General features: G+C 43.0%; 2 protein-coding genes across 3 annotated transcripts in view; one reads left to right on the top strand and one right to left on the bottom strand.

The window, feature by feature from the left end:
* The window catches only part of LOC100544274 (voltage-dependent calcium channel subunit alpha-2/delta-4), a 38,072-nt gene extending 14,280 nt beyond the window's left edge, over positions 1-23,792 (top strand). The window contains exons 8-20 of the mRNA XM_019611573.1: positions 666-744; positions 2,728-2,861; positions 5,375-5,452; positions 6,750-6,830; positions 8,979-9,053; positions 10,382-10,468; positions 13,967-14,038; positions 17,856-17,917; positions 18,569-18,636; positions 18,775-18,820; positions 20,304-20,401; positions 22,291-22,384; positions 23,595-23,792. Of these exons, the coding sequence (XP_019467118.1) occupies positions 666-744; positions 2,728-2,861; positions 5,375-5,452; positions 6,750-6,830; positions 8,979-9,053; positions 10,382-10,468; positions 13,967-14,038; positions 17,856-17,917; positions 18,569-18,636; positions 18,775-18,820; positions 20,304-20,401; positions 22,291-22,384; positions 23,595-23,694 (1,074 nt within the window). The 3' untranslated portion in view covers positions 23,695-23,792. The remainder of the gene's footprint in view (positions 1-665; positions 745-2,727; positions 2,862-5,374; positions 5,453-6,749; positions 6,831-8,978; positions 9,054-10,381; positions 10,469-13,966; positions 14,039-17,855; positions 17,918-18,568; positions 18,637-18,774; positions 18,821-20,303; positions 20,402-22,290; positions 22,385-23,594) is intronic.
* LOC100542571 (zinc finger protein OZF-like) overlaps positions 1-25,055 on the bottom strand; it is a 1,148,434-nt gene that overhangs the window by 1,117,742 nt on the left and 5,637 nt on the right. The gene's annotated exons all lie outside the window — the stretch shown is intronic.

Genomic DNA, 25,055 nt, shown 5'->3' with positions numbered 1-25,055 from the left:
TTATAATTGGCCCTGTCTGGGAAAGCTTTGTTTGTTACCAGTCCATATGGTGGGCAGTGGAATGGCCCAGACAACCTCTCTCAGTACCTCTCAGCACTGCTTGCTTTGAAAGTGAAATAGACCAAGCTCATCCTAAACCCTCCAGATTTATTTGTTTACCTCATCCCAGCTAACAGCAATGCACAAAGGGAGAGAAGCAGCCTACCAGAGCACAGGGCTGTTAAAGCTGTTTATTTCAGGATTCACTCCTTTGTTGTTAGTCAAACACAAGAAATGGTGAAGCTTTCTTTAAATGCTCACATGACTGTCTGTTCCCCTGGGTAAAGGATTCCTGTGAGCTATAAACCTCTCTGTATGTTGTTGCTGAGCACCTAGCAGAGCTGCTATCTTAAAATCAAACAGAATTTGCAGTTCTGCCTTGTTATGCAGATGATCCTGGGTGATACTTGGCTTTCTGAGCTTATTGTAATTGGAAATGAAGTTCCAGCTTGGAAAATGCGAAACAAATGGAGCGAGAGGCTCCTGTTCCTGCATGAAGGCAGAGCTCTTGTCCTGCAGCACAAGCAAGCACTTACTGCTGCATGGCAGGGTGTCAAACCTTGACCGCTTGGCTTTGGTAGTGTGTGACAGCTTCTTTTAGGCTACCTTTTCTTTCTCATTCCCAGGTCCGGGTTTTCACTTACCTCATTGGACGGGAGGTCACTTTTGCCCCCAACGTGAAATGGATCGCCTGCAACAACAAAGGTGCTGTGTGGTAATGGCTACCCAACTCCAACCACTCACCTCACATGTGGACCATGACTGTGGGTCTCTGGACTCCCCCACTAGTTCCCCACATCAGCTCAGGGGCTCAGGAACCATTGGGTGGAAGATGACCTAAGGAAAGAGCAGGCCCTGCTAGTCTGTTATGCCCATGTCCAGCTAATGCAAGTCCTCGGTGCTGAGCCACCATGTTTTCTTGTCTCAGTGCCAAGGGACACTGTGACTGAAATTCATGCCAGCTGTAGTCCACCTAAGTCCCTGTGCTTATTGTGTTCCAGCTGCTGGCTTTTGACAAGCTGTCTAAACCTCTGTCAATAAGCCTGATATCTTTTGACTCAGATGTAAAACAAGCGTATTTTTTAAGGATTTTACAGCATTTTTCACAATGCCTGCAGGTTAACCTCTATATGCCAGCCAAATTCTTTGTGTCTAGTGATTTCACTGAGGTACCAGGACAGCTTGCTAATTCTGCCCCAAAACCAATGTTCTCTGTAGCCAGCATGAAATGGCATGAATGGGAAAGTTCATTCAGAGTAGATGAGTCATCCCTATCCATTTGAGGCCAGTTTAAAAGTCCAGTTAGACCAATCAGACATGGGAAAAGAAAGGAAAAAAAAAGTCTTGTCTGTTTGAGCTTGACTTGGCCCTAGTACATCTGGCAATGGCCAGCAATCTGCGGTGCTTGCTACATCTGTACACTTTTTCAACAGATAAAGGAAAAAGAGACTGAGCTTGGGGCCTGACTACTTGGGGTTATTGGATCTCTTTCTGTCTGAACGTTGTCTTCAACGGACTCTGTGAAATACATGGGTATATTTGCTATTGAAAATAATTGACATACAAGAATTGCTGGTCTGTAGAGTGTACACATGCTGAGGATGTCCAAGGTTCAAATGTTTACTTGTTAGCACTATGAACACAGGTAACATTTTTACTTTTTATTAGATGAAAAAGAAAAAAAAGGATTTAAGATTGCATATTCAACCATAAGATTAGTGACAAGAAATTCACAGTACTGTTGGTTCACTATAAAATGTGAGAATGGATTATCCTTGAGAATAAAAATATACTCTTCGCACTTCAATTCTCACTTAGCAAACTCAATCTCCAAGAAAGGCTCACTGATCTTGGCTCTTCCATTTCAACATATTACACTGCTCTTTAATCCTTGTTTCCAAGCACACAAAATGCTTCCATATCACAAAGCTTATCAACTCATGAGCCATTTCACATGGCATTGATTTCCTAGTGATAACAATTTTCCATATACTTGGCATACTCTGTGGTACACCAAGTGTAACCAATGAGATCCATGGTTAGCATTTCTAACCAATTAAGCAGCTAGCATTTGACAATCTTTTGATAACTGGAAGACATTCTTTCTTTATATTGTTTTTTGTATATTAGGCTGCTATAGGAGAAAGCTCTGGAAATAAGTAACTTACACTTTTTGGTTCTGCTTCCAATGGGTGGATAGACATAGTCCCCATCCTTGGATGCAAAGCTAAGCAGAGCAAAGAGTAGAGCACTGTGCAAGAGAAGCTGAGAGTTTGGGCTTTACATAAAATGGGGCAGGGGAAGTGAGTAGTTTGGTGGAATACCTTCTTTACATACGTTTGGCATTCAGGAACACAGGCAGCCTCATTCGTGAGTTTTTGCCTAAGACTTAAAACAGCCTTTTACATCTGTTTGTTGTGTTATATCAAGACTCTGGTCTTGAATAGTGGTCCAGTGCTTTGAGAAGAACAGAGCCAGTGCTTTGAAACTCTACATTTCCATGGAAACTTGTATACATAGAAAAGCATGACTACAAGGCATGTCAAGGTGCTTTTTGTAAGGAGCGGATAGAACTGTCTGGGTAGATGCAGTTTTTGACATTCCATTTTCTAACTTCACATGAACACTCATTTGTAAACATGAGGGACATGTCAGAAGAGTGACTTATGCCTCTGTTTCCCCATGAAGGCTACTATACCCAGATCTCTACGCTGGCGGACGTCCAGGAGAACGTGATGGAATACCTGCATGTTCTCAGCCGTCCTATGGTCATCAACCATGACCATGACATTATATGGACTGAAGCCTACATGGACAGTGCGGTAAGGAATGACACCTCAAGTCCTTAGTCAGCAAACAGTAGGGCCTATCAGCCAATCTGTCAAAGGTGTTAAACCTTCAGCGAGTATGCTAGGCATATAACTTGTCCCAGTTCCCATCTAAATATCTTATGTATCAGAGTAGTAGTAGTATCAGAGCCTAAATGAAGTCTTGAAATTGATGTAAAACCAGGAGCTGGTTGGCAAATAGAAGTTACAGATCTCTGTCTGTGCTGAGACAGGCAGTATTTCTTTTCTGCTTGCTCCTGGAGCTGAGATGTATATATGGACTCAGAGATGTATCTACAGTGACCCAGAAGCCCAGGACTAATCACACAGACACAGCATGACTTAAGAGTTCTCCTGTGAAAGACGGCTACCTTCTAAAGGATTATTCACAGGAAAGACTATTTACGGCTCAAGATATGGGTCACAGAGATTTACTTCCTCTAGCCCAGTACCTAAGCACATACTGTTAGTCACACAAAGACACAGATCTCAGTTTGGGAGGCAGGTTCACGCTCCCATTCTTAGGGTTAGTAAGATGTAAGGTCACCCACTTTACTGGCCCTGTGCTCAGCCTGTGGGTAATGGGCACATCTCACTTCCTGGGAGGGAAACAAAGAACAAGGAAGTTGGGGCTTCCAACACCCCTTCCTTGCGTCAGAGGAGGACTTCAGAAACTGAGACCACAAGCAGATGCCATCATGATGTTATATTGGCCATGCACCTTTGAAATCCAAAGGAGAGAAAGGAAAAAACAAAGTTGATTATCACTGAAGTTATTTTCCCCTGCACTACCTCAAATAGAAGCTGTTTCTCAGTCTTCATCTCCACTTCTATTTGCACTACAGAAAGGGAAAGTTACGCTTCTTTTTGTGCTTTCCACGCTTCTAGAGAGATGTGTTGGTTTTGTTTTTTTTCATACACTGGCATCTTCACACAGAGAGATTTATGCATAATTGTGACAACTAGAACTGACCAGAGGAAAAATTCTCTAGAAACAGTGAGAATGTTTTCATATACTATTTCCTTGACAGAACTCCACTGTGGAACTGCATTTACTAGCTGTAATCAGCAGCATCTTTAGGATGTCTGCCACAGCCCTGAAAGGAACTGAGGAGAACCTACAGTTTCTAGGATATGTTTGTTGTACTTTTGTTGCTGTGTCTCTTTCCTTGCCTCTTGCCTCGGTTTGCAGTTCTTTTCCTCTGCTCCAAACTCTTCCATCTTTGTCTCATTCCTCCATTTGTGTATTCATGCACCTGTTCATCCATGTCTCCCACTAGCTGCCACAGTCTGAGGAGGTAATTGCTGCCCTGTGTTTTGTGAGCGTGTCGTGCCGTTGCCATGTGCTGATCAGTGTGTCAGTGTGAGCACTCACAGCCACAGCTGGCCTCTACATCTAGGGGTGGGAGTCTGCTGCTCTGAGGAGCCCTCTGACACAAACAAGAGGAGAGGCAATGCTGGATGTACTGGAGAGCTGTGCTGTGGGTCCAGAGTAGATAGGGGTGTTGGTGTCGTATGGTAGCTTAGTTCACTGGATCTCTTCCATGTGTTCGATAAGTGCTGGGGACAGTAGTTTGTTGTGTATTAGCACAAGTGTTACTGTGGAGGGGAATTTTCTACAAAGAAGCATCCAGACCAATAACTCAAGACACTGGGCTCAAATCTTCGTCAAGCAACTGCATAGGTTATTGGCTGGCTGCTATATGGCTCCTAGCATGTACACTAATAGAGACAGGAGGTCAGTTCTTGCCTTGCTACTAACTTCACCGAAGCAGAAATGGAAGGGAGATGCTACTGGCATCAAGAGAATAGGTCCTTTTCACTGCTAGGCATGTTTGGGAGACTCTTGTGCATGTATCTTGCCTGTTTTACCTCCTTTCTTGTATGTTTTTAGAGCATCTGTCTTCTGCATAATGGGATCCTCTGCTTCCCCATTACGTGTGCACATCAACTGTACAAACAGCTCACTGTGTTGTCCTCTGTCTTTCCTATGCTTAGATGCCTGAGTGACAAGTTTATATAAGCAAGTTGTGTGTGTATTTGTGGCTTTTAAACATTTGCCTATGCTGTTTCTCATTCATGCTATTCATGTGTTTGCAGTATAGATGATACTTGTGTTTTGCTCATATTTTTGTTGTTTTTCTACATTCTGTGCTCGACATGTTGGTGGTTTTTACACTTGTTGCATAAGTACCTATGTCTATACACCATTATATGTCAGTTTTAAGTTGTGTCGCCATTTCTACAGGTTTCTTCACTCTCCTGCTTCAACACATTTCACTGGCTTTCAGCCCATTCTCATCACCCTACATGAGCAAGCATCCATCCTACAATCCTCTTGGATACAAAGCATTGAAAAATGCTGCCATCTGTTTTCAGAGGGGTGTGGGAGGCAAGGAGGTGTCTGATTGTACCCAACATCTGGGTTCCTGGGATTTCCAGTGCTTTTTGCTTGGGTTATCTCTGGTACTGCATCCGCTAACACATGGCTTGTTGTTCTCTGGCAGCTCTTTGCATCTCAGGCTCAAAGTCTGTTGCTCATGACAACAGTGGCTATGCCAGTCTTCAGCAAGAAGAACGAGACGGTGAGTGCAATATGGCCTTTGCTCTCCTTTCCACCAGCACAGGTGTAAGACTGCAGCAGACCTGTGTGGGGTTTTAGAGCCAACACTTCTCTGAGAGACTGCCTGATCATTAGGAACTGCAATAGACTTCGGGCAGGATGTGCAGATGATAATTTGTCTGTCAAAATGATAGTCTGTCATTTCCTCTGAATACTATTTGTTCCAAATATCTCTTGAACATGACACTCCTCCCTATTTTATCCCTCCGTTTTCAAAGCCAGCCTAATTCACAGCGCTGTAAGATTTGAGACTGAAAGTAATCATTACTTTGTCTCATCTATGCATTTTATTACAGACCTCTACATTTCCCATAACAGTCCTTCATGAGTCCAATAACCTGTGTTTGGTCAAAGTGTCCTTGAAGAAAGGCATCCAGTCTTGACCTCTCCATTGCAGTTTCTCACTCTGTTAAAAACTGGTGTCTAAATTCCACTTTGAGTCTGTCTGGCTTCACTCTCCCATCATAATGGCTTTCTCTGCTGAACTAAAAACCACGTAGCCTTTGGCATTTTCTCCTGGGAACTATCTTCTACACTGCAATAAAGTCAAACCTGTCTTTATTTTGGTAAGGTAAAAAGGTTAGAAAATTTAGGCATGTGATGAGGGCATTTCCTCTGGAATTTGAAACCCTTTACATGCTTTCCTGTACCATTTCTAGTTTTTCAGCCTCGTCTCAGATTCTGGTTCCTCACTGTTGCTGTTCAAGGCATAAACTCTCCACCTAGATCCTGCAAACAGCTGTCTGTCTTCTCTGCCCTAGGCCAGTCTTAGCCTTTATTAACACAGCACTGCAGTGGGAGCTTCTGAGCCATTTTTTTCCTCAGATGCTTATAAATAAACAATTTCCCATTTTGTGAGGATTTCATGCGTTCATTTGTCCTAGATTGATAATTTTGTATTTGGCATTTGGTTCACTTAGCCCGGTGACAAACGAATATGTATTGCTTCGCATGGTTGCCTTGTCCTTATTGTTATTCACACATACCAAATGAATACTTTTGCCCTCAAATCTTCTGTTCAGTCATTTTATATTACTTCTGAATCACAGTAAAAACTGTGGACTAGTGTTGGGTAGAAATGCTCCTATCCACAAACATTGGAGCAACTCTTGCGATTTTCTGACATATGCTAGCTGATTTTAAATGAACATACACAAGTTTGGAGAAAACATGTGAGAGGTCAGTAGGAAGGCAGCAATGTGTATTCAGGCAGAAAACTACCCAAATTTTACTTCTGAAAATGAATTCTTGTTTTCAAGCGATCTCACGGCATTCTCCTGGGTGTGGTGGGCTCTGATGTGCCACTGAGGGAGTTGTTAAAACTTGCTCCACGTTATAAGGTAAGATTGAGATAAAACTTCCTATTTTATACAGCAAACTCATTAGTCATTCTTCCATTGGCATGTCTCTGAAAAGTCATTCTTCTGCCTGTAGAAAGAAGAATGAGCATAAAGCAAGAGCAGTTGGTTGTGGTGATACATCATAGGAACACAGGAAATCATTCACCTCTTAGGATGCCTCAGAAACACAGGGACTGGATAATCCAGTGGATTCATAACTGGTCATCAGTTTTGACTTTATGGTCACCTGCTCAGATCTTTCAAAGATGATACGGATTGGATAGTCCATCTCATAAAAATTAATATTTTATATCCAGTTCCCAGTGGATAAGCTGCCATATCAGTTGCCAAAAATAAACTAGTTTCCCTGTCAACATATTCTTGGCAGAAAATCTAACAACTGAATGGACTTGGGAAACCAAATGGTTTTGTTATGCATAGTTGTCCTTTTTTTTCCAGCTCAGCTTGAAGACTTCTTGGCAGCACAGTGAACAGGAAGTTGGCTCTCACCCACTGATGCTATACCTAGACAGAGTATTTGCTCTCCAGAATTAGTCCAAGAGTTTCCACTAGTTCTGTGCTCGATGTATCTTAAAAAAGAAAAAGCATTCCCCAATAGGCAAACACTCCAGAGATGCGCTATTCAGTTTGGTTTCTGCTGTAAGTTCTGTGCAGTGACATTTTGTTCAATCAGTCTGCATATCAGGAGATAGTAAACTCATCCTAGAATCACCACAGAAATCAGGTAGTTTGAGCTATCATTTCCAATTTCTAGTTTCTCCTAAAGAACTATTAGACAACAACTACCAGTTAGGCAGCTGTCCAAAATCTGATTGCTAGAGACTCACAGGAATGGAAGTGCTCTCAGAGGCAATGTGGCACTTGAGACCTAGATGCAGGATTTGCAGACCATTTGCTCGTAGCTACAGCAAAATGCCCTTCAGGCAACCCAGGAACTGATAGTATTGGGGTGCCCTGTGCTCAACAGACCAATGCTAGTTGGTTTGGGCCTGTGAGAGCCTTCTCCAGGAGCTTCACTTTTTATACACATTCATTTTCTGTAGAATACTTACACCTTTTCATTTTCCTTCCTCCGTGTCACTCAAAAGCCATGTGTCACAATAATCTTTTTTCTAGACCTAGTGGGGAATGGTCCCTTACTCCAAGCAATTCCATGGAAGGAAGGAAAATATCTGAAGGGTTTCTCTACATCAGAGGCAGGACATGATTTCCCAGAAGCTATTTCAATTTCAGACCACTTTGGAAACCTCATTTCTTCATCTTGACTCCCCTGGCATACAGGCTACAAAGGACCAGTTCCAGAGCTACCTTGAGAACTCACTTGAGTCTGCACTTTTCATCTTTAATAGGCCAGCAAGGAAATTTGATGTAGTACTGATCCAGTGCCTTAGATGCATCTGCCATGCTGAGCTCTATGCAATTTGAAAAAAAAAAAAAAGCCTTTTAAATAGAGTCCAAGTTTTGTTCTAAGATGTGTGCAATACATAATCCATTCTCTTCAAAAAAAGTGCAGTGAATGACTTACCTCCCTGCTTTCCTATTGTTAGCCCTCCAAGATTGTCTCTATAGGAACATAAAGTTGCTACATTTTTTTTGAAGATAGAAACCTTAGCCATTCTTCTTTCAGACACCTCTTGTTTTGGCAAGCGTAGGCTATCCATGGGTTTTCAGCAACTCACAAGTTAAGCTGGAATTTGTATTATGTATGGGCTTGAACTGAGTAATTGCTCTCTTGGAAATCTCTTGCAGATCAGGTCAGACGGTGCCTGCTCTGGCTTGATTTTGCTACTCTTTAAAAAGCATTGTAAACGGGAGGCCTATACAACTGGCCGAGGCTCCGTATGTTCTTGCCAACAACCAAAACGTAACACAGAGCTCCTCTGCAGACTGACCTGGTTTCTAAGGCAGGCATCTGGGGCTCCTCACTCCAGCATGGTTGGTCCTCTCAGAGCAGCCAAAGGGGCAGAGATAAATGCTTTAGGATTAAGCCTGTTTTCTACCAGTGTATACCTTTAATAGGAAAACATTTCTGAATATTCTGAGTTGGTCAGAGTACTAGTGGCAATCCTTATGCAGCAGTTCTTCTAGCAAAAGCAGAGCTAATTATTCTCATGCCTCTTTCTCCAGCTGGGTGTCCATGGATATGCCTTTCTGAACACCAACAATGGCTACATCCTCTCACACCCAGACCTCCGTCCTTTGGTATGTACAATTGAGAATTTAAGAAGCTTTGCTAGTGTGGAAGAACTGGCTTTCAGGGGTGCTCCTGACTGTTTTATTGATACATCAGCCTCAGAAACATGAGGAACGGAGAAATCAATACCACACCCATAGATGTATATATGCATGCATGTGTATGAAGTGGGAGGTGCCCTGCCTTTCCTCTCTGTAAAAATGCATGGAGGTGATATATTTGTGCGTTGCTGTGTTGTGGGTACACGTGTATTTGCATGCATGCAGCATTTCACTGCTGGGCTGAAGGACCCCTCACCCACGCACACCTCCTTCGGGAAGATTCAGCACCCCAGTAACAGCTGGCACGCAGCTGTAGTGTCGGACATGTGGAGAACCTGAGGCTAGCATGATCCAGCACTGCACATCCTAGTCACATGTAGGTCAGAGACAATTTAGGGATCAGTAGACCAGCTGGGTGGATGCAAGGATAATTCTCACTTGTGGTACCACATGGAACTTCAGGCCACACATCTCTGCGAACACCCAGCAGGTTTCATTAAGCAGGCATGCTATGCATTTGATACTTCATAGGCGTTTCTGTCAACACAAATCTCCATATGCACAGCAATAGTAGTTAGTGTGGCTGCTGGTGAAAGAAAGTGCCACCACAGGGCTTCCCAGTAGCCGTCTTCATAAAGGCATACCACATGTGCAGAGTTACTTCATTAAATCAGGAGGAGGAATGTATCCCATTTCCCGGGAGGCAAGGCAAAGCCAGGTGAGGTTGCTATCTTATCCTCCACCTGAAACTGACCTATCTTAGTCTACTTCCCGCCTTTTTCTTCATCAGGAAGATTACAGGCAAATAGTTGTCTTTTATCAGTTAACCCTGAGGTGAAAAGCCTCCTTTTTTCTCAGTGAAGCTGAAGCCTAATACCCATCAGAAAAGATCTCCTGCTGGTGTAATAGTGTTAATGGGATTACACTCTTAGCTGTGGGGAAAAAAAAATGGTTTCCTGGAGGTGAGCATATTGAAGTGTATCATACTGACCTATTTAGCTGAATATTCTCACAAACCAGGCCATACCCTTTATCTGCAAGTTCACTTATGTTCTTGCTTGTCTCTTTCTCCTGAAAAAGCCTTTCCCACATAAAGAAATACACAGCATGGGATTGAGAAGGCATTTGCACCCAAATGCTGCCTTCCCAGTCAGAGAATGAGACAGTATTATTCTTCAAATTCGATTTAATTCTTCACAGGTCAGTTTAGAAAAGATTAGTTTATCTGGATACTTACTTGAGTGTTTTTCTTCTTTGATTGTCTTTCTTTTTTCTTTTTTTTTAATAAATACCAGTATAAAGAAGGAAAGAAACTGAAGCCTAAGCCGAACTACAACAGTGTAGATCTCTCAGAAGTGGAATGGGAAGATCAGGATGAAATAGTGAGTATCAGAAAATGAATTCAAGCTTTTTTGTAGCTCCTTCTTACTATTACTTAGCATACCTGTACAGAATGAGCAGGAGGGAAGTGGCACTCCTGTTTTTACTGTGTGTAACTGGCCCTATGAGAAGCTGGTAAGAAGAGAACAAGGCCAGCACTCCTATAAATTGCTTGCCTTCCTTATCTGTATGAGCTTTTGTCCCCCCAGAACAGGGAGGGAAAATACTTGCAGGAGGAAGGAAGAAGTTGGAGGATGCTTCAGGGAGTCAGTCTATGTGTACATGGTCCACGTGCTGGTGGTAGCTGTTGCACCTCTGGATTCAGCTCAATGCAAAGCCAGAAAAGCTTGGGAGTAGGGAGATGTCCCAGGATGTTACTTGTACATGCAGTACGTGAGATATAGCAGAGCCCACTCAACTAATGAGATTCACAGCAAGGAAGAAAGTGCAATTCAAAAAGAGACTAAAGCTTGCAGTCACTTCTAATGATAGACAAAGAGCATATGGGATATATCACTTAAGAAAATGGTTTTCCAGAAAACACCTTATTGCATGCGTGGAACCTCTGAAAACAATAGCTGACTAGAGGGAAATGACTTGAAAATGCTTTTTCTATTCTCTCTCAGGCAAAACTATTAAAAGTGGTAAACAAGAAACAGCATGCATCTCAACAGCTGCATGTTGCAGTGTATCAGAACTCGGAATCCGGATACAACAGGAATGTAGACAGGCTCCTCCATAGCTGGTTTTCTTTTACTCTAAGGAGTTAAGAGAGAATAGCTACTTAAGTTACTAAGATAAGAACTGAACTGAGAGTAAGATAGAATTAGCTGTAGGACACATGCTTCAGGATTATAGGGGAGACTGCTGAGATAAGGAGATCTGGTGCTATAGATGCCCACTAAGGTGGGACAAAGAGCCCAGCAAGGGGATCGCAGCAGCTATTGTGGCCAGTGCAGGGCAAGCACTCAGGGCTGTGCTGGGGGAACACGGAAAGTGGAAGAGTGTGTCAGGCTGAGAAAGGAAATGAAACTGAAATACAGAATCAAAATTATAGAATCATCAAGGTTGGAAATGACCTTTAAGATCATCTAGTTCAACAATCCACCACCAATATTGCCCACTAAACCATATCCATAAGTACCACATCTACATGTTTAACATAGAGAATAAGGTAAAAATAAGCAGTTTTTATGCAGTGGACTTGTCAAGATACGGGTTATCTGTGGTATTGTGTGGGTTCGCTGGTGTCTTCTAGCATTTCTGCTCCCATGGTAGTTTCCTCTCTTGCTGGAACCACTATGGGAGCTACTTCTCTCTCTACCCAATATGCTGTTTCACAAATACATACATACACGCGTGTGTACATATATATACATACACATTTTGAGGAAATTAAAACTTTACTGCCATATTTATTTAGCTACCATTTATTTGTCTAACCAAATAACATTGCTATCTGAATGCTAATATGATGCACAGTGTAAGGTTTCAGTCCTTATGTAATCATAATAAAATGATAAAATGTCAAAAGAGGCATGCAAAACAAAGCCACTTTCTGTTCTTTTGCTGCATCTTCCAGAAGAAAGAAAGGTTGCAGCCACTGAGAGTACAGAGACATTCAGTGACGTGAGCAATATCTGCAGTGTGACTTCAGCAAGTTGAGAGTCTCTCAAGATACACCCACTGCAGCAGAAAGCTGCCAACATTTCAACACTCAGATTCACAGCTATGGTATTAGATCAATGACAGACTCAACATCAGTTGCAGTGTAATTTCAGCAATGCTGATAAGCAGCAAAATCAGACTGGAAAAATATGCCTAAGTGCTAATGATGTGTAATACAGCCAGCTGCTAAAGAGAAAAAAAAGAGAGGGAACATAGCACTGTCTGGAAAAGACAAATTGATGTAGAATGGTGTGACTTGCAGCTAGGAAGTTTGGGCTTGCTTGTAAAGAAATTCTGGGCTATTCTTAGTGTGTGTGGGGAACAGGGAAGAGTTGAGGGACCATGTCCAGCATCAGGAACTGCCACCCAAACAGAGTTTCTTCAGCCTTGACAGAACTTTTGAAGAGGAAATTAGCATGCAAGGATGTTGAGACTGAGTAGCAAAACACCTAGATGTTATGCAAACTCTCAGGAAAACTGTACGTCTATTGGTTTGAAGCTCCATAAGTGGATGGGGAAAAGGAATCACCAGCACTCATTGCCTGTAATGGTGACAGCACGGATCCATTGCTTCTGAGATCTTGTATGCCAGGACTGTGTCTGCTTTTGAATATTCAGAGCAGGAGAAGCTAGCGTGGAACAAGCAGCAAGGTTGGGCTGTGGCACCAACCTACAGCCACTGCCACCCCAGGTGGAGGTCTGTGGACAGACTGGGGCTGAGGAGATCCAAGATTTCATTCTCACTGATTTACTTCTCTACTGCCCTATGGTGCAGTGAGGGATAGCTGACATTCAAGAAGACATGGATGAAACAACAACAACCAAACTGAATCCAGGACCCAGAGAAATTGCTTCAGGCTGTCAGACCAGAACAGAGTATATGCTGTGGCTCTGGCAGGAGGTCAAGCTCTCTTAGCTAGCAAGGAGTTACAGTACCAGTCAGTGTTTGGATTTCCAAGACACGGACTTTGGAAAACACAAGCTTCTAAGCCTGTAAATAACCCACATCAAACAGCCATAATAAATAGAGCTGTGGTCTTGTAAAGCAAATGCAGTTGAGTCTGGCCAGCACCTGAATGGAAGCCTGTCTCTGGAAGCACGGAAGCAATTTGTGTGAATGAATAAGCTACTTCCCACCTTTTTTTTCTACTCAGGCTGAAGCAACAGGCTGATATGCTCTGGCAGGCTGAACCTAATGTCAAACCCTCTGCGCTTATGGAAAAATTTCCTGGCTCTTGCTCGCAAGAGGCTGGGAGTCACTGAGAAAATTATATTTTGACTTTGGAACCTGGATTGAATGAAGTGGGCTTCGCACTGCCTCCCCAGCTATCACACAGCCTTGCTTTGCTGTGTTAAACAGCCGCTTTGTTGCACTTAGAAGTGGTACTCTGTACAGTCTATAATTTATAAATCAGTTTAAAGAAATGTCAAAGGGCTTTGTAGTCAGCCTGAGGGAGCCGGTGGGATTCTCAGGTGTCTCCTGTTTCAGGCTCTCAGAGAATCACACTTAATGACATTCTGGCTGCCAAACGATGAAGTCTGAAACGTGGACTGACAGCTTCATAGCTTCCAGATCCTTTCCTTTAGCTCAAAAGACATATCAACAAGCTTTCAGCATAAGCCACTTTTATTCTGTGTCACTGATTGGACAAGGATCCTGACCACCAAGAACAGGTTTTCCGTTTAAAAGAAGTAAAAAAAACAAGTTGTGGGGGAAAAAATTGACACCCACTCTTTCCTGTCAGGCCCTGTATTTTAACAATGAGCAGCTCTATTAATTCCCATCCTGCTCTACCCAGAGATGCTAATGCTGATCTTGTTCACCTCTGCAGCTGAGAACTGCCATGATCAATGGGGAAACAGGCTACCTCTCCATGGATGTGAAGGTCCCTGTGGATAAAGGGGTAAGAATGATCCTGCTCAGGTCACACAAAGGGAGGGGAAATGGATGCTGAAGAACCATGAAGGATGTGGTTTTAACTCTCAGCATTTCTGAGTGTGAGGATTTTATTGTTTCACCACATACATTACACGTGCTAAAGACATAAAATAGAACATAGCTAAAAGTGCTCTTTTTACCTACCAGCATTCTGCATGAGCAAAGGCACTGAAAGTGCCTCACAGCTCCCTGCTTTGTCCAGGCAAAGCCAAAATGCATGCTGTTCATTGTTTATAGGGCTGTGAAACAAATCAGAGATCTTCAACAGTTTAGAGATGGGGAAGACATGTTGAGCTGACAGAAAGAGGCTTGGATGCTTTTTTCAACTCTCTTTCCTTGCCCAAAAGCACTCAAGAAAACTGTCCTTCACTCTGTCAGAATGTGTTTTCCTTTATCCAAGTCCAGGATTAAATTTCTACGCAAATATTTACAAGCATTTTATGAAAACTTCTAGTGAAATGGAGACTTGTGAATGTTCCCTACCAGCTCTAATGTAAGGTTGTACATCTTCCTCTGGAATCAGTGCAAAAATTGTCTTGTATATTTAGGTTCACTGGTACTTTTTCATTTGGGTTTATTTAACTTTCCCAAAGAGTTTGGCTTCCATCATTTCCTCTTAGGGAGTATTCCAGAGGCCTGCAAGTTTAACTGCCCAGAAGTCTTCCAAAAAAAGTTTCCATCTTTTTTTATAGAGCTGGCTGGTCTGCTGCCATGCTAAACCAGTCAGCACCAATTCCAATAGGCCAATGCTCACAGCCATAGGCTGAAATTATGCCATTTCTCAGTGAAGATACCCCTCCATTTCCTCTGAAGGGTTGCGTTGCTAGATATTGTAACTAAATTACCCGTCTCTGTTTTTGGTGTTTACAACTATCAGGTACTGTCAGCTGTCAATGGGTTTGACCTTCCCCAACATCTACATTTGAAATACACAGTATTCAGTCCAAGAGGCGGAGCAATTATTTTTGTTGCCTTTGTTTCTTGTATCATTTCTGGTATCTAGGTACCAGAGCTTCACTGAACTATTTGAGCACTGTTTTCCTCTTTCTCTGTAGAGCACTTCTATTCTCTGCATTGGATATTTCTGAATAGGAAGCCCCAGACCTCATTTCTGCTCTCCCTTCATTTTTTTCTCCATCCCACAGTTGTCCTAGAATTACTGCCCACATTTCTATGTTTCTTAGCTATTTTTTCCAGTTGCCTTTTTTTTTTTTTTTAACCTTGAATTCCCCTCCTCCTTTTCATCTTTATAATCTTTAGAGCTGCTAACACAATATGCAGAGAAATATTGATTATCTGACAGATCACTGAATGGCTCCTAATACAGTCTCTCTATTTGAGTAGGTCATCTTCTCCTGATGCACTGTGTACTACTTGTTTCTGTTTAGAGTACTGCTGCTGGTTCTCACTCCAGATCCCATTTAAGGTCACATTAAATGATTCTTTAGAATAAAATTTCATGAAAAGCTGTTTCAAGTACTTTATATAAACCCAGATACAGTGCACATCCTTTATTCTCTTCATCCATTATTTTTGTTATTCTGTTGGAAAAGAACAGGGTTTTCCAACAAGATCTATTCTTTGTCAATCTAGATTGCTTATTTCTTTAATTTAACCTCTTTTTTTCTGTCTCTGGGCACCCTCAATAACATGTCTTCTGAGTCATCCAAAGATAGCATTTTAGTTCAATATTTTAAGGGCATCTTTCTGCTTTCCTACTGAGGAAAAAAAATAACAGAAAGTGGCCTTGGTAAGAGATATTATGTGTTTTATTCTGCAACGCTGTGAGCCTTATGAAGTATAATAGGAGACAGAAATTGAGCAAGTTACAATTTTACTATTATCTGAATACATAGAGTAGAGACCAGAAGTGAAATTGCATTTCCCACTGTTGCTGTGCTAGCTGATGAAGCAGAGCAACAGTTGAAACAAAGAAAGTGCTGACAGAGCCTGGAACCACAGAGAATGAGGCAGTCAGTGTAGAGAAGGGCTGAATGAAGGGGATAGGAATTATTCTGTCAGCCACACAATAGCAATTCCCCAGGCTGATCTTGGGAAAGCATCGAGGGCAGAGTGAGACAGAGAGGGAAATAAAAGGAATGAAGGTGAAGTTAGAGAGATCTGGTGGCAAAAACTGCCTTTGTTTTCAGCGTGGGGAGAAATGGATGGGCCTGTGGCAAACATTGATGGCATTAGTCAGGAGTGACTGCCTAGAACAGTCACAATACCCAAACCTGAAATGTATGTGTGCTCAGACCTTGGTTGCTGGAGTTAAAGGAACTTTGGGACACCACTCTCCAAAATGGGGCCTGATTTTTGGGTGGTCCTGTGTGAAGCCAGGAGTTGGACTCAGTGGTCCTTGTGGGTCCCTTCCAGTTCAGGATATTCTGTGATTCTGTGTGCAGAAGAGGGGCAGCAGGTAGGGAGTAAAGGACGAGCAGAGCAAACATTGCTGAAGCATCTCAGAGCGGTGGTACCCCTGGGCTGTCATCTGTTGTATCCTTGCCCACGTCTCCTTCTTTGCTCTGCCTCTTCCCCATCAGATCAGACTATAAACAGGAAGTCTCAGTCTCTCTTGTACTTTCTCCATAACTACCAAAACACCACTGTGCCGTGTTGCCTGGGTCATTGTAGCTCTTCTGGAACATCTCAGCTCAGCAAAAGTCTCTATTCTGTTGCAGTACACAATTACCATACATGAAGAGAAAGGGAAGAGAAAGGGCTGAGCTGTTTGCCATCTCCTCACTGTAAAAAAAAACAACAAAGCAGCCTTTCTCCATTTCTCATCTGCCCAATGCTAGCCTGTCCTTTGTGCACTGTACCTCTTCTATGGCTGCATGGCTTGAGCAGGTTAGAGCAGGCATGACTTTCCCTGGGGAACAGTGAGTTTTCTGTATTCACTTGCTGTCTCCCACACACATCCTCTCACCTCATTTTCAGACTGGGACTGGGATTTTAAACATATTAGGGTTCTTATTCTGCCTTAAGGGTGGGATAAAATTTTTCCAAAAACTTTTCTTTTTTGGAAAAGAGTTCCACTTTCCTATAGGAAAAGGCCAGTCTGGCAAACAGCTGAAGTTCTGAAGCAGCTTTCTTGAGTTGAAATGTCAGTCAGAAACAAATATTTTCATATGAATCAAAATGGCTTGCATTTGAATCAGCACTTTTGTTTAACTTGAAAATGTAAATTGTTTCTTTTATGGGTGTTTTTTAACAAAATTGCAATATGTTAATGTTATGTCCCAGTTTGGCATGAAAGCAAATGTCAGGAATCTCATCATTTCCCACAGGGCTGAGGAGAGCTGGCCCTAGCTGCCAACCCAAGCAGTGAGTAGGGTTGCCAACCTGCCTCTGTTCCCACCCCACCCCTCTTTCTTACCCGCTTCACTGAATCCCAACTCCTGCTGGGCACCATGTTGATGTGCAAAGCCATCAGGGTTGTTTCGTGCAGTAAAAGAACAGCAGGACTCCACTGTGTTAGCTTGGAGGATGTGAGAGGAAAGGCAGCTTTCCTCCATCCCAAGCAGGAGCCCTAGAGCAAAGGAAGATTTCACTGAAGACCTAGATGGAAAGACGGGGTGGCTGCCTCTGCCTGGATCTTGAAAGTCACAAGTTGTTAAATATACTGAATACTACACATTCATCCCTGCTTCCTGCAGTCCTCTATTGGGGATGATCAACTTATTTTCCTTAACCCCAAAGATGTTACTCTCAGGTCTCCATTGCCACTGTGACCTTGATCTGTCTATGATCTCTCACTTTCTTATTCATTCTCATTCCAGAAACGAGTTCTCTTCCTCACAAATGACTATTTCTTCACGGACATCAGTGGCACACCCTTCAGGTGAGCATGGGCTCATACATCAGCAATGCAGTACATCAGAAGTCTGCCATCAGGGATGGCAAACTGGTCATAAAGCAGGCTGTGACTCATGAATAGAGCAGCATGAATAATTGACTTATTTGTTCCTATCGCCATCAAAAAAGTTATTTATCTGAAGTTCAGAGCCCAAAAGCTACACTTTAGGTGAAGCACATTGTTTCAGTTCAGCAAAATGGAATATATTCAACTTTCAGTTCCACTGAATGTTTTTGTGTGCCAATATTGGTTCTAAAACAAAATTTTTATTGTAAACTGAAAATGATAAAACTTCACATAAGAAATCAAGCTAAACATTTTCTTTTCTTTTTTTTTTCCTTTTCCATGGCTGAAATGGTTTAAAATTGGAACAGAATTTGTGTGTGTTATTGTTGATTTGAACCTACAACTTTGGCCAAATATGTTGTCACCAAAAATGTCTCATAGCCCTACAAGCAGGTTCCTTAGCCTCTTGTGCCACAATCAGATCTCACTTAATCCTCTTTTGATGATGTTCTTTTCTTTAATTGCTGTGAAGGAAGTTAATGTCTTTAAGGGCTGCAACTGCAGGGAATGCATTGTCATGTTTCAGGATTACACCTCTGCTTGCTGACCAGCCTTCTGTTCTCCCTGCAGCCTGGGGGTTGTGCTGTCCAGGGGACACGGGGAGTATATTCTGCTGGGGAACACTTCAGTGGAAGAAGGTAGGTTAATCTAGAACAGCCCCACTGTTCTAACAGACAATGTTGCTTCCCTGAAATGTACTCCTTCACTTCTCCTTCACAGCCTCTATCTGTCTGTCTGCTACCTAATTCAATTCTGAGTGTATTATTTGGTTTCAGGTTTGCACGACCTGCTCCAGCCAGACGTGTCTTTAGCAAACGAATGGTAAGTGGAGGAAATCCTGTCAAAGACAGAGAACTCTGTCATGAGATTTTGACAAAATTCCCAATAGTTTTGCTTGAGTTCACCACCCTCAGTGGCCTAGAAAAAAAGCAACACTGTCCAGGGACAACAGCTTTGGAAAGAACTGATAGTCTCAGGGCAGTGTTGTAGTACCTTCAGACCTCAATTCCATCTCTTCTTTTGGGGAATCCCACCAAGGCCTTGTACACCACCCAGGAACCATCTCCTATGATTTATTCTCAGTATTTTTCACTCCAACTCATTTTGTTCCTCCTCGTGATGCTCAAAATTGTGCTGCAAAACTCACAGTATGTCAGACCTGTCAGTGAATTTTGTAGCAAACTTAGAGAGAAACTGAAACGTTTTTTAAAATTGTTGCTTATTTTTAGTTGGCATTCCTCTGAACTAAGTCTAGACCTAATTCCTAGAGAACACAAAGGTGATTTATGACTGCTGTTTCAATAGCATGCATAATTTAGAGTTTTGCTTGATTTGGATAGAAGACAGGGTAAAACATGGCACTTTCCATTTATTGCTGTGAGCTTTGGGATTTTCATGAACCCAACATTCAGTTACACTCAGGCACGTGAACCCAGCCTGTATCAAAGCCAAAATAACTATATTCAAGAAGCCCCGCAGTCCTTCACACCTCTCATTACACTGTCAAGTTTCATAGGCAGAGCACTTGAAATGCATGCAGCGACTTCTTCTACTCCTAACTTGGGGTGTCAGCTTACCACATTTTACATATTCATTTTTCCTAGACTTTCCTCATAAATCATTCCTTTCAGCTCCTTAATGAGATGCAATTCTCTCATATAATCCCTTCCTTTCCCTTGTCCCGACAATGAAGCAGTCAAAATTGGAAGCAGGATTAAAAGGCTGGTTTCTTTTATTATACAGACACCCACGCTTGTAAAGCATTCTCTCATTTCTCCCTTAAATGCATCCTACAGCAGCGTCCCATTGGAAAGTTTTTGTTGACACTGTATCATACTGCAGGCTCATTCCTCATCTCACAGTTGCATCTCTATCTCATTTTCTCATCATCCCCAACCCAGTGTTACTCACATTGCATGTGGCCCCCCGCTTTTCAGGTCTCTCCATCACATTGTTTTTGTGTATAAATACACAGGTACATATATTACACAGTGTACAATATTGATAAATCTGCTGTAAATATTTGGGACTGATAACATGTTGCATTGTGAGCTTATACTCATAGCCCTACTATATTCATGGGACATTCAAGCACAGCCATCAGTTAATGCTTGGTTTTATTGGTAGGGCTTCACTTAAAGCCACACTGATGGAGTTTGAATTGTCATGGTGTGCAACAACAGCAAACTCTTCGCACCCTAAGCTTTCTTGCTGAATTCCCGTTTGCAGTTATTATTCTCAAGAAGCATTTATTTGATGGTGATTTCTTTTTGCCTTTTTGGGCTTCTCCTTCCCTACCCACCAGGATTTACTGCATCACAGACATTGATCCAGACCATCGGAAGCTCAGCCAGCTGGAAGCTGTGATCCGTTTCCTCACAGGAGAGGAACCTGACCTGGAATGTAAGTTCTCACCATCCCAAAGGCCCTGCTGGGCTCTCCTCTACCTGTCACAAAGGATTGAGAATTGTGAAGCTGACTGGTGTCAAACTGAGTTCCTGAGGCTCCTGTTCATGCAGGCAGGGCTAAACCTAAGCCTAGCTTAATTCACAAGTGGAAATGAGCTGAGGATCCACTTCCTTGTCTTCAGCAGAGATTTTTTTTTTTTTTTTTGCCATTTCAAAGCTGTCACATAACTTGACTTCACTGAGATCTTTACATACGTAACATCGAGAGGCTTGAATAGGATGTGGTGGGGGCTAAACATTTCGTTTCAGACAGGCCAGCCAGCAGGACAAGAAGGATGATGGCAGGAGGAGCCAGAAAGTTGCTGTGGCTATTCTGCTCCCCAGAGCTCCAGCTAGCATCCTCTGAGGGCTGCACTGCTCCATGGAGACAGATGATCACTTTCAGAGAAATGTTACTAATTTTGTTTTCCAAACATGATTTGTAATTGATCTGAGGGGAAAAAAATGTTGCAGAATGATTACCTTCCTTGCTGCTCATCCCTCGTAACAGGTCCGATTCTCCACGTGAAGTGCAGCCACATAAGCAGCTGATGTAGCACCACTACAGAGTGAGAACTCTGTTGGTAGGCAGAAATGGGCAACTGTGCATGGGATCTCCCTACAGCACTTTAGCTTTAGGATGTCCTTCAGTTCACCTCGCTCTCCATGGCTTCAGCCTTCTTAGTTATGCAAAGTGCTGAATCAATATTCTGTATGCAATGCTTCAGAAACCTCTAATACAAGGATTTCAAGGATTTGAATCCCTTAAAACTAAACCTAAATGAAATCTGTAATCTGATAATTGCTCCTCTCTTACACTGTGTGAACAGACCCTCCTCACTGTGTTTTGGAGAAGGCTGAAAAGAGATGTAGCAGCTGAAGAGACCAGGAAGGAGGTGGAAAGTTTTGGGAGAGCTGACTGGGAAAGCATGCAGATTGGAAGTGCTATGAGAGAAAAAGAAATATGACTAGGACACAACCTAGGCATGTAGGGCCTAAGGAAGGAAAGATCAGCTGGTGACTTCTGATTTTGAGTTCTGAATGACAGGGAGATGGAGAAATGTATCATGCAATCTGTGATAAAGAAAGATACCTGGAAGCTCAAGCCAGAATGTGAAGCCAGAAACAACGAAATGGAGGGATGGCTCTGCCTAGAACAGCACTGGAAGGGCCACATCTGCAATGTGATAGCCATCACATCCTCATGCTGTGAGACAAATGGAAATAGGGCAGCATAGAAATGAAGTAGGTCAAATAAATGGGATTTTAGACTATACCATTTAGCACATAATGATATTTCAAACTTTTCTAAACGTCTCTAAGACCCAGTGCAGACTGGACTGAAGTAGTAATCTAGACTGGTCAGTTGTCTGGGGGAAACCAGGACAGGAGAGCATTTTGTGAGACCCACAGTAAGGATAGGTGGTTAACTAAAGGCTACCAAGAAGTCACTAGGGGCTCTGAAGAAATCTTCTGGAGTGGAATGAGGTAGATGGCATCCTCACAACAGGGCACCCAAAAGAAAGGTTAAGGCAGGGATCTGAGGCAAAGTCTAATGAATAACTTCATTTGAAAGCCTCTCATTTGCTTACGCTTTCAAACATAAACCCTTCCATTGAGTTTGCAGGGGAAACAGTGTTATAATCTGAGCTGTAACACTTCATCCTGTGCTCTCCTCCATCTAGGATTGTAGGTCATGTTTTCAGTCCTACAAATGGAGGCCCTATTTGTGCCTGTTGCTCCACTGCCCTGGGTCAGGCAGATGGTCCACAAAGAGAAACTCTCTGAGACATCTATGGGGACACATGTCTTTCTCTTCTGACTCTTGTTCACCTTCCTCTGTAGGTGATGAGGAGTTGGTCCAGGAAGTGCTGTTTGATGCCGTGGTCACTGCACCCATGGAAGCCTACTGGACAACACTAGCCCTCAATATGTCCACGTAAGTGACTGAGAAATAAATATATGTAACACACTGTTGAAGCTGTATTTCCAGATGGTGTGGAAAACAGTCACAGATCTCTGCAAAGCATATAAGAAACTTTAGAAATAGCTCAAAAAGCTGTTAGAAGTAGCTCAGTAGATTTAGAAATAGCTCAAAAGTGTCTCTCAGGAGAAAACTCCAGCTGGTTGGGCCCTCTAAAGGAAGCCTGTAGTTTGGTGAGGGCTTGTTTTGGTAACAGAATATTAATGCCAAATGTCTGACTATTACTGGAAGACAACAGTGATCCAGATGTGTCACTGCAGGGGGTGTTCAGCATCAGTTCTTCGCCGTGTTTAACTTGGATGCACAGCATTTATCTCTGTAGTTGACAGTTTGGGATCTCAGGGCACTTGAGACTACTTCAATTTAAAATAAGTATGAGTTATTTCCCTATGCACCAGTTATCCCTTTGAGTGATAGCAACGTGGTTTGGATTGACTTCCACATGACTGTAGCAAAAGCTCCATCCCAACTGGCATGGAATTTGTTCCCCTACCAGCAGTGGAGAAGAGAGTTTGATCTTGTTTCTGTTGTTGATGCCTGATGAGAACTGAGACTCAGGAAGGAAGAGGACAGGCTGGGTTTAGCAAACATTCTTCTTTATTATTTCCAGTGAGGCACCTGATGCTTGTAGTATCTGGTATCATGTCACACATCTACTTTCAGCAAACAACATGCTACTCACAGAAGTGTGTGGCCACAGAACTCCTGTTGCTTTTTCAGTTACCACTATCCCTACTGCTGAGGGAGATTGAGCCAGGGCAGTTGTGTTAAATCACCCAAATACCAGCATCATCCTTCAGCAGCTACACCAGAAAATCTCTCTCATCTGTTCCGTACCACACTGCGGCAGACTCCTCACTGTGCAGCTCTCCCACCGGTGCCCTTCATAACTCCAGAAAACCACATACAAATCAATCTACAGTCAGTCTGCTACCCTACCTGTCCTGTGCATGCCTGAGACAGGCATTTTCTCCCTGCAGTCTGTCTTCCTTGATTCAACCTACATGCAGGCAGCCTGGAGCAGAACTAGCAGGAGAGCAGCTTCTTTTCTACTTCCAAAGACCAAACAAGCAAGCTTCCAATGTGTCAATCCAGGCACAAGTCTAAGCCTGCTAATTGTTAGCTAGTAAAAACTTGCTGTCATTAATGTGTTTTCATTCCACAGGGATTCTGAGGCAGGGATTGAGATGGCATTTCTGGGCACTCGGGCTGGACTCATGAGGAGTGCCCTGTATGTGGGCTCTGAGAAACTTTCTAACAGGTAAGTCCCTAAGCTGCACTAAGGGATTTCTCTGTCTCTGAAGGTGTCTCTGAAACCACTCCCAGACTTAGAAATGTACTTGTGGACACAGAAAGAAAAGGAGCAAAACCGTGGTGGCATGGGAACTGGTTTACAGAGTCAGGGTACAGGTCCTTTGTGTTGCTCTGGTCCTTTTGATTTTTTTCCTGAAGTGCTGTTCCAAAATGCATTAATTTCATTGTAAAATAAGAAACTTCTATTATTCCCTGACTTCAGTCAGCTAACAGAGAAAATGTCCATCATTATTATATATCCCCAGGAGCATTCTGTAATGTAAAGGCTCTGCACTCCAGTGCCCTATGACATCCCAGCTTGGCTAGGTTTGATCTTTCTGTCTCAGTTCCTCTCTGTTTTATTCTGTTCTGGCTCTCACATGGCCCACATCACATTACTATCCCAGTATCTTCCAGTGATGCATTAAGTGATGTGACTGACATCTGTCATATATGATTCATTCTCTTGTCCCCTCCCTTAAGGCAAAAGTACACATTCAGTGGAGGTTTTTCACATGGAGAAGGCACAGATTTTTGTTGTGCTTAGTTTCGAACATGCAGACTGATAACATGCTGCTGTATGAAAGGACAGGTTGCAGAGGCAGATGGAACAACAGGATGGTGGTGGTGGTCCTTAGCTTCTTGGCAGGTGTTTCACTATCTCCCACTTTCTCAGATATGAATCATATGTCAAAAGCAGAGAGCTGCACTGTGCCTGAAGTGCACATCCCGACAGCCACTCTCGCCTTGTTTCTGAGATAATCTTGGATAACTCGGAGTACTCCGGCTTTGGTGTCAAGGAAGAAAGAGTGCTATAGAAAGCTAATAGAATAACTCAGTACCCCACGCTGCTCATCAGGAGCGTTGCTCAGTGCTTGAACAGTTGTAGTCACTACATTTCAATGACAGATCCCCACACATCACAGGAGAGGCACTATTGGGATCTCTTGAAAGGAAGGAATTGTATAAATGAGTAACTGTTGTTATGACAAAACGTTCATCGAAAGAAGAGCCTGAAAACAAAGGGGATTTGTCAGCCAGGAAGGAGAGCTCTCCAGGGAAGGCAATGACCTGATTTTTTCCAGGGCTCTTCTGAGCTGCCTGGCAGGCCATGCCCTCAGCACCCATACTCTTGTCTTCAGAAGCACCCACTTCCTCAGGTTCTTCAGTCCGGGCATCACTAGAAGCTCAATATCTAGCGTCTCGTTTTCCCCCCTGGCCCTGCCCGGCACTCTCGCACGGCGGCCCATGCTGCATCCCAGGGGAGAGGTGGAGGAGGAGGAGGACCTATTCCCAGCGCTCAGTGCCGTTGGCAAGGCCAGAAGCCGAGGCA

This window comes from Meleagris gallopavo, chromosome 1 (genome assembly GCF_000146605.3).
Source record: "Meleagris gallopavo isolate NT-WF06-2002-E0010 breed Aviagen turkey brand Nicholas breeding stock chromosome 1, Turkey_5.1, whole genome shotgun sequence".
NCBI lineage: Eukaryota > Metazoa > Chordata > Aves > Galliformes > Phasianidae > Meleagris > Meleagris gallopavo.
This window is presented reverse-complemented; position numbering and strand designations above follow the sequence as displayed.